This window comes from Megalobrama amblycephala, linkage group LG7 (genome assembly GCF_018812025.1).
Source record: "Megalobrama amblycephala isolate DHTTF-2021 linkage group LG7, ASM1881202v1, whole genome shotgun sequence".
Lineage (NCBI taxonomy): Eukaryota > Metazoa > Chordata > Actinopteri > Cypriniformes > Xenocyprididae > Megalobrama > Megalobrama amblycephala.
In genome coordinates, this window is record NC_063050.1 from 5,610,187 (window position 1) to 5,624,689 (window position 14,503).

The 14,503-nt window shown below is 42.4% G+C and overlaps 2 protein-coding genes across 5 annotated transcripts in view; both read right to left on the reverse strand.

Annotated features, from left to right (window-relative positions):
* The window catches only part of LOC125271582 (lysophosphatidic acid receptor 1-A-like), a 78,141-nt gene that overhangs the window by 41,841 nt on the left and 21,797 nt on the right, over positions 1–14,503 (reverse strand). The gene's annotated exons all lie outside the window — the stretch shown is intronic.
* The window catches only part of LOC125271585 (lysophosphatidic acid receptor 1-A-like), a 55,898-nt gene that overhangs the window by 19,594 nt on the left and 21,801 nt on the right, over positions 1–14,503 (reverse strand). The window contains exons 1-2 of one of the 3 annotated variants that reach the window (XM_048195678.1): positions 6,271–7,847; positions 1,973–2,433 (exon numbers count right to left, since the gene is read on the reverse strand). In XM_048195678.1, coding sequence (XP_048051635.1) covers positions 1,973–2,308 — 336 coding nt within the window. In that variant the 5' untranslated portion in view covers positions 2,309–2,433; positions 6,271–7,847. Of the gene's footprint in view, positions 1–1,972; positions 2,437–6,270; positions 7,848–14,503 lie in introns of those variants that run through there. The other 2 variants (XM_048195677.1, XM_048195675.1) reach the window with 2 other exon arrangements.

The following is a 14,503-nucleotide window of genomic DNA, read 5'->3' on the forward strand; positions in this document are numbered from 1 at the left end:
CTCTTTCAGCTTTGAGGCTCATATCAATTCTGTCACTAAATCTGCATTTTTTCACCTACGTCGAATTGCCAAGCTCTGTCCATTACACTTTCATTGGTTTTAAAGATGCTGAAACGGTTATCCATGCTTTCATTTCATCCCGTCTTGACTACTGTAATGCCCTTTTCATTGGTTTACCTGCTAGCTCCATCGCCAGACTGCAATATATTCAAAACAGTGCTGCAAGAATACTCACCCACACCAAGCATTATGCCCATATCACCCCTATTCTCTTTGCTCTCCACTGGCTTCCAGTGACCTATCATATCAAGTACAAAATACTCCTGCTCACTTTCAAATCATTGCATGTCTTGGCTCTTAGTTATCTCTGTAATCTGCTTCTTCCCTACACCCCGACCCGATCACTTCGGTCATCTGAATCTGGCCTTCTCACAGTCCCTCAGTGTCGCCTCTCTTCTATGGGAGGCAAATCATTTTGGTGTTATTGCACCCAAACTCTGGAATTCCCTCCCCAGGTCACTCTGTTGTACTATTAATATTTCAGAATTCAAATCCCTTCTCAAAACCCATTTGTTCTCTGAATGTTACCACTCATAATTTGTGTTCTGTTTTCCTCTGTTTGTGATTAATGGCCCCTTTTACTGTCTTTGTACTATCCTTGTTTAATCTTCTATTATTGTCTGTCTTTATTACCTGTTGTCTGTGATTATTACCTATTCTTTGTATCTCCTTTGTAAAGCGTCCTTGAGCAATGGAAAGGCGCTATATAAATAAAACTTTTATTATTATTATTACTAACGCAGAAACACACATTTGATTGGTTTGCAGAAATCGACCTGAAGGACTCATACTTCCATGTCTTGACTGTCCCTCAACACAGACCGTTCCTACGCTTTGCGTACATGGGACGGGCATACTAGTACAAAGTCCTCCCCTTTGGGCTGTCCCTGCCGCTCCATGCTTTCACAAAAGCTGTGCCCTTGCCCCACTAAGAATAGCAAGGGTTCGCATTCTCAACTACCTCGACGACTGGCTCATCCTGGGCAACTCATGAGCTCAGTTATGTGATCACAGGCTCTCAGGCACTTCAGCAGCTGGGGCTTCAGGTCAACTGGTAAAAGAGCAAACTCTCCCCTGTGCAGAGGATCTCTTTTCTTGGTATGGAGTTGGACTTAGTCAACGTGACAGCTCATCTCACGAACAAGGCTGTGGATGCCATATGCCCCAGGAGCCTCTAATACAGTTTCAGTGGAACCGCAGTTCTGCCTCTGAATTAATTCAAGCTGTTCAGCACTGACTGGGACCTATCGTTTATGAGACGAGCCGTCATGTTAACCGAGTCCAACTCCATACAGAGAAAAGGGATCCTTTGCAAATTAATCCGATATTAATCATCCAGCCTTGAGCGTTTGGAACATGGCGGAGGGTTCTACTCAAGCCAGACACTTGTGGCGGCCCGGGAAAACATGGCCGTCAGCTCTGGGTCAGACTCGAACAATGCTACTCTCCCCGAAGGGGGCAAAGCAGCCAAATCTTCACCCCCGGAGGACTCTAGCCCACCCTTCAATGCAAAGATCAACAACCGGTCCTTTGACAGCTTCTAATTAAACCAAACTTTTATTTTGGTGGTTTGGCATGAAGACTTTTGAGTTTCTGTGTGAATTTTTTTTATAGTTTTTATCCAATGAATTTCCATTTTTACAGGATTCTCAACTAAGGCAGCAAGTGTTCTCTCAGAATTCCTTACAGGAAACGGGAAGCACAGCATGTCCTGTTGCTCAACCACACTGATTTCAGATGTACTTACCTCAGGAATATTCAACAAATATAAACGCTTACTCCAACACACCTTTGTTGGTTTGTCAAACACCTGAATCTCTGTGCGGTTTCTATTGCTAAGCCAGTCATGGTTACTCTATTCAGCACCAACATTACTCATTAAATCCCAGACACTCCCAAACCACAGCCTTACCTGTCGGACAAACCACTGATATATGGTGAGCCCTCTGGTCCAGGGACCAGTGCGGAATATCAGGTAAAAGTAGGAGATGCCGGCGAACAGATCCGCGGCTGCCAGGTTTCCCAGCAGGTAGTATATGGGGTAATGAAACCTGCGGTTCGTGAAGATGGCCATCATGACCAGCATGTTGGCGAAGATCGCAAAAACACAAACGAGCAGTCCCAGGGAAATCACAGAAGCTTCCATCGGCCCCCACTGGACGCTGATTTCCTTATTGTTGATGGAGTAGAAGAAAGCTATAGTCTCGTTGTAGTAGCAAACCATCGTGGCAGACTGCGAATGGGCCATCGGAGACAGCAGAGCGGGTGATTGGCTGGGATCTGATAGTTGGGAGTGAAGGGGAGGGGCCTTCGACTGTCAGAGGTCGTTCATGAAGGCATGGAGCTGTGAACGTTCAGTCTGAAGAATCGGATCTACTGCAACAGAGGAAAAATACATGGAGTGAATATTATTCATGTTTTTAAATCACCAATCATGACATATATCAGGTTGGGTGAAGTGATTCACAGTCAAATCAACAAACAGAAATGTCCAGGTAGCCTTTTAGGCCAAAAATCGAAAGAAATTTATGCAATTATAATTTATAATTTCAATGAATTTTTAAAACAATGAATACTGTTACATGACCATTAGAATTTGTGACATTTTCCTGACAAATAAACACATTTTAACACAGATTATGGATATATCTTTACTTTTGCATTACAGTAATGGGTAAAAAATGTTTAAATGTCATGAAAATTATTTTGTATTTGACTTTTACATTTCCCGACAGTTTTGTTAGATTCACTGAGCCTCAAAACAGCACAAGTCACTCATAACTAGCAACATACCGTAAATGAATGTTTAAATAAATTTAACACAAAACCACACTAGAGATCATCCGTCCATCCAACACTCTCTCACCAGAGTAACCCGACCGCCGCACAAAACCAGAAAAACATTTCCCACTGAGATGGACAGAGAGCGGCCCAACTGCACCTCAACCAATCACAGCCTGTGTATCAGCTCAAAAGCATGCTGATTGGATGCTACGGCTGTCAATCATGTGCCTGAGCAGAAGGTTTCCAGTAACTCACCGTTATCATCTCAGAAAACCTCAGATTCAACCCACACAAGGACAAAACACAGTTTTATGTGTGTAAATATATATGTACCAGTCTTATAAACGTTAACTAAAACTATTAAAAATATTTCTGTTCATTGAAATAAAGCTGAAATAAACTATAAATATTTGTTGGAAAACTAAATGAAAATTAGAAATGTTGCCTTTACAATAAACTGAAAAAGCTTAAGTTGAAGCACTAAAATTATTAACAGAAAATTAATAAAAACTATAACTAAAACTGGAATAAACCCAAATAGCAACATTTTAAAGAAAAAAACTAATAAAATGACAAAAGTTTAATAAAACTATGAGTATTTTCAAATAACCTGAAATAACTTTAAACTGCTGCTTAATATTTGACATGGTTATGGTAGTTTTGCAGGGTCAAACATAATAATAATAATAATAATAATAATAATAATAAATTTTATTTGTACTGCACTTTACATTTGAAACAAATTTCAAAGTGCTACAATTAAGATCATTTAAAGAGGACATCACTCAGATGTTTTTCAGAAAGTATGAAGATCTAACAGTTGTAGTTCAGCTTGTGTTTTGTGAAGCACTGAAGGAAGTTTCATCATCAACCATAAAAGCCTAGTCAAACATTCCTGTAAAAACGAAAAGAGGAACTGAGAGGAAAACAAGAGTGTGTGTTTGAGAGACAGACTTTCACACTGACATCTGATTCAGTATCCATCTCAAGTGTGTGTGTGTGTGTGTGTGTGTGTGTGTGTGTGTGTGAGTGTGTTTGTGTGTGTGTGTGTGTGTGTGTGTGTGTGTGTGTGTGTGTGTGTGTGTGTGTTGTGTGTGTGTGTGTGTTTGTGTGTGTGTGTGTGTGTGTGTGTGTGTGTGTGTGTGTGTGTGTGTGTGTGTGTGTGGAGTGAACTGAACTGAACTGAACCGTAACAACCCTCTTATGAACTTAAACCTGTTATATTTTGACGACCTAGACAAAATCCCTATTGATCCCCACTACCAAACAAGATCATTTAAGATTACTTACAAAATAATATAAAACTGATTATGTAAACTCTCTTAAATAGTAAGGTGTTGTGTGGCATTTGGATACATTTTTATATATTATCAATGACTACTTTTGATCAACGTTTGGGCGTTTGTTTGTTTTTTGTTTTTGTTTTTTTGAAATGTTGATTTCAAGTGTCCGTTTTTGCATTATTATTATAACTACAGTCAAACTTATAAAAAATTCCTTTGTTATTCCTTTGTTACTCATTGATGCATGAACCTCCCCTTTAAATAACGCAACACTATGCCCTCTATGTCTATAGTGTTGCTCACATTAAGCTCTGTTAGAATTGAATGAATTGATTCAGTATTTCAAAACCATCTGTAAAGATCTGTTAAATTTGACAAAACGGTTGACATCACTAATCCTAAAATTTACATAAATTTGCTGTGGAGTTGATTCAGCTCATCGACTAGAATGTTCCGTCATGTTCATCTTTTGTGTTGAATTGACCCTCGTTTGTGAAGCAGTCCGGCGTAAAATGACGGCATGTCAACAACACTCTACTACAACAACTCTTCCTCTTCTCTAAACATGCTAGTGGATGAGATGAATCAACACCATAGCAACTACATCAATTTATCCACTAACCATTCAGAAACGTCTAAAAGTTGTAACTTCTTCCTGAGTCTCTCCATCAGTGTCGACTCCGGTTTGAACAATGTAAGGCTGAACACCGTTACTGACAATCCTCATTTTGGCTGCGTGAGATTCTCCAGCTTTGTTATTTTTGAGCTGTTAAAGCGCCGCCCTCTTCTGGAAAAGGGGCGGGGAGCAGCAGCTCATTTGCATTTAAATTGACCAGGGGTGTTTTCTCCGAGGAGGCAAGGGAGGCAGTGCCTCCTCAAAAAAAAAATAGGATGAGAAAATAATCCATATTACATATAAAACAACACAAATATTACAAATTATGATGTTAAAAAGAGCGCAAGTCACTCGTATTTCTTAAGGAACACTGCCCAACAGTGACACCCGCAGGTAGTTTCAGCAGGAGTCATGCCTCCCTTTGCTCTCATAGAAAATCACAGAAAACCATTAGACCCCCGGCGTGTGGTGGGTTTTGTGGGGGTAATTGAGAATGAATGGGGGAAAGGAGGCAATGTCTCCATCATGCTATGATTGGACGTAATTGGTTATGACTGGATATGATTGGGTTGTGCGTTAAATCCCGCCTCTTGTTGATGTGCACGTTCCGTGCGTCAGATTGAATTAACAAATCATGGCATCAATCGGAAGACTAATTGAAAAGTAAGTAAACAGATCACCCAGTTAGATATCACTGCTTTATGTCACATCAAAATCAAACTTGAAATGGACTGAAAACATGATGACTGCAGGGGTTTTAATGCAATCAGCTTGGTGAAATTAAAAATACAATTCGTGTTTGTGACAGACGGTGTTTACGGAGCATGACTGATGATCCACAATAGCCTAAGATGACAATTAAAAAGAAAAACAGCAATACACAAATAAAATATGTTGTTTAAATTATTATTGCCTTTAGATATTATTTTGGAATGAATGTAGAAATGCTTAAAACACTAACTTGATGAGATTGACTTTGTTTTGATAAATAGAACATTACATCGTTAATGTAAAATCACAAAATAGAATTGTATTTGGTTTCTTTTTTGATGTAATGTAAAGTAATGTTCATTTAACAACGTTAAGAGTAATGCATGAATTTAAAAAATGTTCCTCCTCATTTCAGAACACCACTGCACGCCACTGAAAGGGACACACACAAACACTGCTTGTTTTGTGCTCACACCCAAATATTTAACAAGCTATAATAAATGATCTGTGGGGTATTTTGAGCTGAAACTTCACAGACACATTCTGGAGACACCGGAGACTTATTTTACATCTTGTGAAAGGAGCATTATAGGTCCCTTTTAAAGACAACTGTTTTGTTTTACGTTTTCTGAAATGTTATGATTAGATATGCAAATTAGGTTATCTAATTAAATATGCACTCAAATGTATACACCCCCCCCGAAAAAATGTTAATTTTTTTTTTTTTTTTTTTTTTTTGAAACTGAAGAAGTGAGCTAAACTTTGTTTTACACAGTAAAACATCAGTCATTCAGAGTAAAACTATGCAACACTCACCGTCTGCTCACGCCCCGCTGCATATGATCCACTCAATCTGGTCCGCTCGGGTCGAAGCTCATGTCCTAATCAGGCGTGCACTCGCTTCACTGCTGCCTGCCTGTGCGCGCAAACTCACCTGTACTGGGGGAGGGTGTGGGTGAGGGTGGGGCCAAATGAGCCCCTGAGGATGCAGCTGATTGGATGCAGGTGATATGACTGACAAATGAGGAGAATATTTTTAACTTTGGAGCTTTTAAAATGTGTGTGTGTGTGAGAGAGTGATTGACTCCTTTGACATTGTGTGTGTGTGTGTGTGAGAGAGTGATTGACTCCTTTGACATTGTGTGTGTGTGTGTGAGAGAGTGATTGACTCCTTTGACATTGTGTGTGTGTGTGTGAGAGTGAGTGTGTTTTTGTGTGACTATGTTCGTGTGAGTCTGTGTGTGTGTGTGTGTGTGTTTGATTATTTCGATTTCTTTAAAAGCTGCTTTCAGTATGTCTACAGAAGCAATACGTTTGTCTATAGCTATGTTTCCATCCAAAGTTGTGTATTTAACAAAATTGGAATTTCTCATTAAACATTTGTGAATTGCGATTCAGTGCGACCTTATATTGTACACCTTTAACCCTAGTATTATTCAAGTAGGGTAAGGTTGGTCAAATCTAGCCTAATCCATAAAGTGCTCACCCACCAGCAGGTTGTAGTTCTTCAGGAATGATGTAGAAGATGTAGATATGGTTGTACTTTTTTGAGGCTCAGTTTGTAATTTTACTTCTGTATTCAACTTATGAAGAAAGTGTAACGCCTCTCGCAGTTCAAAACACTTACGCTACGTCCTACGCCTTTCCCATTCAACTTATGGAAAATGGTCTTATAACTTGTTAAATATGGATATTTTTCTTACACAAATGCATCGCTTCGCTTCAGAAGGCCTTTATTAACCCCCCAGAGCCGTGTGGAGTAGGACTGCACAATTTATTGTGATTAAAGGTGCTAAAGAGGATGTTTTGTTTTATACATTTTTGCAATATTACTTGAAACTGTCTTTGCTAACTGATAAAAGACTATTTATTAGGTGCACTGAAAGGAATAATATTAATATACATCATCTGTGCACGAGGTAGGGCCTTAAAAACATCAGCCAATCGTTTACGCGATCATTTTTGGTCTTGGGACGCGGACAGGTTGCAATCACTGCTGTCTTATCAATTTGGGGACGCACCTGTCCATGTCCCAAGTGGAAGCCCAGATACCTTACTTCCACGCGCCCAATCGCACACTTCTTCAGGTTGGCCGTGAGCCCGGTCCCCCTCAGCGATCTCAGGACGGCCCTCAAATGCTGCATATGCCGCTGCCAGTCATTACTGAAGATAATAATATCATCCAGATAGGCAGCAGCATATGCACCATGGGGCTGCAAAATTTTATCCATGAGACGCTGAAAGGTGGCCGGTGCCCCAAACGGAAGTGTAACGAATTGGTGTAATCCGAACGGCGTTGTGAAAGCTGTCTTTTCTTTGGATAATGGTGACAAGGGGATCTGCCAATATCCCTTTGTTAAGTCCAGTGTCGAATAAAATCGAGCTGGTCAAGCAATTCGTCCACCCGTGGCATTGGATACGCGTTGAATTTCGACACTGCGTTCACCTTGCGATAATCCACATTGAGCCATCTGTTTTGGGAATCAAAACTATCGGGCTCGCCCAGTTACTGCTGGATTCTTCTATTACTCCCATTTCAAGCATTGTCCCTAATTCTGCCTGAACTACCTTTTTCTTGTGTTCAGGCAATCTATATGGCCAGCTGCGAATCACCACGCCCGGCTCTGTCTCGATGTGGTGAATGAGGTCGGTACGGCCCGGTAGGGGAGAAAACATGTCAGCAAACTCTGCTTGTAATCTAGTCAAATCAGTGAGCTGGGAGGGTGAGAGGTGATCTCCCCCTGGGGCCAGAGCGAGGGATTGTTTTTTGACATTCACCTCTGGCCCGAGATCATCCTCTCTGCTAATCACCGTCGCCAGCATCACTGATTCTGCCTCGCGGGGTATCGCGTTGCATAATCCACAATGACTAATGCAAAGCGATGCCCTCTTGCTGATTGCTCTAATGGCCCGATGAGGTCCATACCAATTCTTTCGAAGGGGACCTGCATTAATGGGAGGGGGCGCAAAGGCGCTTTTGGGGTGGCTGGTGGATTTACCAACTGACATTCACGACAAGACGCGCACCACCTGCGCACGTTCTCGTGAATGCCCAGCCAAAAGAATCGGGTCATGAGGCGATTTAGTGTTGCTGTTTGTCCCAAATGCCCAGCCATTGGATTAGAATGTGCCGCTTGGAAAAGCATTTCCCTGCGGCTCTTTGGAACTAACAATTGGGTTGTATCTTCCTTTGTCTGAGTGTCTTGGGTCACTCGATACAACCTATCCTTTATGATCGCAAAATATGGATAAGAAAGCGGACGTCCAGGCTGGAGAGGCTGACCGTCGATGGTACTGACCTTTTCAAACGCATGTTTTAGCGTCTCGTCCTGAGACGCGGTCCGAAATAAGTCTTCCGATTTCGCTCTGTTCCCCTGAAGCTGAACTCACTGGTCCCCGGTCAGTCTCTCTCACCAGCACTCGCGCATCCTTATCCAGCATCTTTTCCCCCCAAGAGGCATCCGAGCATAAACAACCCAATAATTTATTAAATGCTGGCCAATTCATTCCCAGAATTATCAGATGCCGGAGGTGCGGATTAACTGCCACCTCAACGCTATGCTTTTGACCCCTGAATTAAATAATGACTGGCACTATAGGATATTTCACCACATCCCTGTGCACACACCGCACCCTAACCATGCGGCTTGTATCCAATGCCCCGGCCAAAATCAGGCTTTGATGAACAGAGGTTTGGTTACATCCTGAGTCCACCAAAGCCTGGTAAGTACCCCCATTGATACTCACAGGTATTTGGTACCAGCCAGCTTGACCAGGGGCAGCCTGCGGGTCGTCCGGGACCCGGATCATCGTCCCCACCTCCATGACAGGACACCTATCCACAAAATGCTCTGGGTCCCCGCAACGCCAACAGGCCGGCCCAGACCTGCCCGCTGCTCTTGTGGCAGAGAGTGGGTTAAATGGTTGGCGTGGAGAAAGGGGAGAAACAGAAGTGGGGTCCGGCCCAGCAGCAGTCAGTCCCGCCCCCCTGGGCGGGGCTCTAGGTCTGGAGAACTGTCCCTGTTCAGTTCCCGAGGCGTGCCGGGTGGACGAGACCTGGGGAGAGGGACAGGTCTAGAGAGAGAGAGGGGAAGAGAGGGAGAGAGAGAGGTAGATGGTAGGGGTTCGCCGACCCCTTGGCACGCCATCATGTGGTCCTCCGCCAGGTGGATGGCTGAGTCCAGCGACGTGGGGCGGAGGCACTGGACCCTCTCGGACGTTCTTTTCGGGAGCCGAGTGATGAACTGCTCCAGTACCACACGATCGACGACCTGGTCCATGTCGCTTCCCTCAGCCAATAGCCATTTGTGGCATGAGTCCCGGAGCTGTTGGGCCATCACGAAGGGCCGGCCAGACTCGCCTAATTCCAGGGAGTGGAAACGCTGGCGATGTTGCTCTGGGGTCTGACCGACCCGCTGGATGATGGCCCGCCAAAGGTCGTCAAACACCAGGAGGTTCTGCACTGGCAGCTGCTGTGCCGCCACCTACACCTCCCCCGAAAGCAGTGGGACCAACCTCATGGACCATTGGTCCCGCGGCCATCCGCACGCCTCGGCAGATTTAATAAACAGGACCAAGAAGGCTTTGGGGTCGTCTTGAGGACTCATTTCATTTAGGGGCAGGTGGGTGGGCACAGCCGGCTGTGCGATGGACTCCGTACGAACCTCCCGGTCGATCCAGCTCCGGAACCTCTCGCGGCCCTCCTGCTGGGTCTGGATGATAGCTTGGAACCGGCGCTCTTGGCCGGTTCTTAGATCCAGCAGGGCCTGATGTTGTTCCTGATGCAGGACCGCGAGGGAGGCGATGACATCCGCAAACGGCGTGGAGGACGATGATTGCATGGCGGCGGCAGCCCGTCTTCCTTCCCGGGTTTCGGCACCAGTGTAATATGATTCAGTTCAAGTTCATAGGGAAGGAAGAGGACAGGGTCGGCTTTGACTACTGACTGAGCTTATATTTCATAAAACAAGTTTCCAATAAAAAGTCTGTGCAACGCACAACAAATAATCCACATCCTTAGAATGGCTTCACTCCAGTAATGATCTCCCGATCAGTCCACAGGTTCTCAGTCAGTAGTCCCTCTCTCTCTCACACACTCCTGCTTCTCCTGGCATTTTATCCTGTCTCTGCGCCAATTACTGGAATGAGAAACAGGTGTTCGTGATTTACATTTAACCCACTCACTCACCACGCGTCTCCCGACGCTCTCTCCCATTGCACGCCCACCCTTGTCACAATCATATTCCAATTGGATACACAAATAATTAGTATCAAATGATTTGGACTGACATTGTGAACATAGCCAAAGAGGCGAGAATGAACGGACTTTGACTGTGAGATGATCTGCACGAGTCTGACACAGGATCAGAGAGAGACAGAGTCATTCACAAGAGACACTTCATGATGAGCGTTTCTCTCACGCAAACCCTGACCCACATCCAGAGTCTGAACTGATCTGAGGTCAGCTCTCACTGAAACACAGCAGCTCACGCCAGCGCTTTCACTGATCTCAGCGCATTTACTGTCAGTCAAAGACAGATCTGGACAGATTTCTTTGTCATTCTGGGAAACGGTGACTTTACGTCATTATTACCACAAAACAAACCCTGACAAGAGATCGTTATCCTCCTGAAGGGGTTATCAGTGATGATGACACGGCTAGTTATTGAATAAATAAATATATGGACATAAATATTGATCTGAGTCTAAATTATTTGAGAGAAGAAAGGGAGTGTGAATTGACTGAATGCTTGACTGACCCTTTTTACTGCGGTATGAGCCACTGATGTTATCATTTACATTATCTGAATTATTTAACATGTTACAGCTTTCCACTAAGCCGCTGGTATTGATAACAGGAGTGAGAAAGTATTTGTCTCATTGTCTCATTACCCAGGTGCCCTTAATATACCATGCCAGAGCGCCACCCAATGGACAAATAATTGCATTAAAATGGCTCCTACATAACATATGAAGGCTGTTTGTAAAGCTAGCTGAAGTGAAAATATCCTGCTTTTCCTCTCACTTTTCGGTCTGGAATGCTCAACTTGCAGTCGGCGATACGAGATTGTAGCTGAGAAGAGGGACTCATTGCAGGAGGGACACCTGCACTAACACAATTCATCCTGTAGAGGGCGCTTCACACTAGAAAACTACAGTCCAGGGAATATAGACTTTCTATGCAACTTTAGCTGCTCACTGGGGGTTTTATGGCAACATTCTATGTAAAAAAAAAAAAAAAAATTTAACTTTATACAAATGCATTTGAATTAAAATTATTAAAAATTGAAAAATTTAACAAAACATTTCAAGGATATATAACTATCATTGACAGTAGGTAGAAAAATATACAGTCAACATAATATTTTCAGTTAATATCTTCAGTAAAGTGGCGATACAAAAGCAAATTTTTTAATTTAGCAAACAGCATACTTGAATACACTATTTATCATCGCAATGGGTCTTTGGACATGAAAATCTACAGCTGTCTATATTCCACTAGCGTAATCACATTTTTGTGATTTTAACATGTAAACAAAGCATTCTAGTGCACTCTGAAAATAAAATAAATGGAAAAGACAAAATTTGCTTCAAGTAAAAAAACAAAAACAATACAAAAAAACATTTATTGACACTATAGAGCTGGGCACTGACACAAATTTGATTTGATTTCGATTTGATAACCTTCAATTCATTATTGATTCATTTGGGGCCTATCAGGTACAGTATGGAAAATTTCCTCAAAGAAAAAAATCTCAACGCTGTAAACGGGGAACCACAGCTGTAGGCATTATTAGTATAATATTAAAGGTTAATATTAATTTATTTGTAAGCTACTTACATATAAATTACACATTTGTGTTTATACTTATTTTTATATAGGCCTAAACATTTCAATGGTGGCTGTCATAAAACGGATTTATACAATCAATACTGAAGCACACGTTACATGAATATGCAATAGCCTATAGTGCATATATTTAGCTAAAAGCTCCTCTCTGAGTTCATTTTTGTAGCTGACTAATCAGTTTTTAGACATTGAAGGGCTTTTCTGAGGTAAATGTGACATTTTTACAAGCTGTTTTATTGACGCCTTTCCGAGGTTGAAACACTGATTGATCGATTACATGACATGATATGGATTTTGGTAAGTTGTACTGTATCTTTCAACATACCTTCAGATGTTCATTCATGTTTATTTCATGTTGTAACTGGTATGATGATGGGTTCATGTGTGCTCTGCATGAACTGAAGCGCTACAGCGATCTGTCACACCACAGATCGAAATACCTTGAGGGACATCTCTGGTCTCACTCCAGTCTATGAGAAAGTAGCCCATTTTCGAATCTTGCGACATTTATAGTGCTTTCAGTTTCACCCGGACCTATTTTTAGGTGTGCCAGCTGCCAATGTGGGTGGCACACCCGTGGCTACGCCAGTGCAATATTCTTATATGTTCCTCACACATTTAGGGCCTTTGGCATCAAGAAATGTGAAAATCCCTGATCTAGAATAAACTGTTATCTAGAGTTGACAATAACAGCAGGACTGTGAGCTCATGTTCAAGAGTTTACAGTGAACGTTCACAATCACACAAACTCACTGGAAGTGATGCAAGAATTCAGCTGTAAAATGCAGCATAACCTGTTCCAGATGAAGTAAAACACACACACAGCTCTCATTAGTCGGCAGTCGTTACTTTTACTGATAATCAGAGACACTATCAGTAAGAGTTTAGATTAGCTCTGGTGTTTCGCCGTTATTGGTTATTTACTCAGAGAAACTGACACACGGACACCGGGACGGAGGGTACAGGACACTCACACACAAACAGTGAAGAAACGCTTGTTTAATCATCTATTCTAGCCGTTGTTCTGAATGATGATCTAGTGAAGCTGTATTCAAGTGCTGTTCCTCATGTTTTAGTTTCAGAAGACGTTTATCATGTGTGTTTACGTGTTGTGTAACCCTGTGTTTGTGTGTCTGTCTTCTCCTCAGAGTCAGTCCGGCTGGAATGGGCGGATCCTCCTCAAAGACTCATCTGTTCGGATCCGGAGCTGACGTGAGATCCGTCATGTCCTGGGCGGGACTCCAGAGGGCGATCTCTCTGCAGAAGAAGAAGAGGAAGAAGAAGAAGAGGAAGAAAAAGGGGTCCACGCTGCCTTTGGCTATGCTGTCGCTCGGCAACAGGAGAAGAGCATCTCTGTCTCCAAAGAGACTGTTGCTAGGCGACGGCAGGAGGATGTCAGCGCTGCAGAAGAGATTCTCCACGAGTTGAAAGCATCATCAAAGCGTGCGCAGCAAAACATCCAGTGTCACCCGGTGTTTATATAATCTGGTGTGGATTATATAAACACTGACAATGTTAATTTAACACTAAGAGTGTTCATTTAACACTGGATGTTTCAAAGATTATTTTACTTCCACAGCTAACAAATTTATGTTCTAAAAAGGTTGAGGGAACAGTGATTCACAATGTTTCTAAGACGATAAAATGGGCTGTTGTCGTGATTACAACATTAATGTTAATGTTAATACGGTATGGTGGAAGCTAGATATTTTCCTTTCTAACTTGTTAAATATGGATTTTTTTTTTTAACACACATTATAAAGCTTGGATGTGTCAGGATATTTATTAATATTTCTCTGAAAGTCTAGGATGGCTTGAGGGTGAGTAAAGCTTGGGCTAATTTTCATTTGAAAGTGAACTAATCCTTTAACCCTTTCACTCATGGAGGTCAGAACAGTGGAGAGTTATTAGAAAGCCATTTTCTTGCGTATGCATGGGTTTTTTTTGTGATGGCATAGTCGCACATCAACCTCTACAGTGGACTGTAGTGCATCATCCCATACACTGGCAAGCTGTTGTATGTGGAATATTTTTCTCTCCAAACCAAGATCAGCAATGCCAAGTTGCTCCGGAATATCCATCCATTCCTTCTATCCTAAGAGACTCTTGCAGGTAAAAAATGTTGCAGCATCAATTAACACCTAATCATTGTTAATTTTTTTTTTTTTTTTGTAAGTCATATTGATTTTACATTGGAAG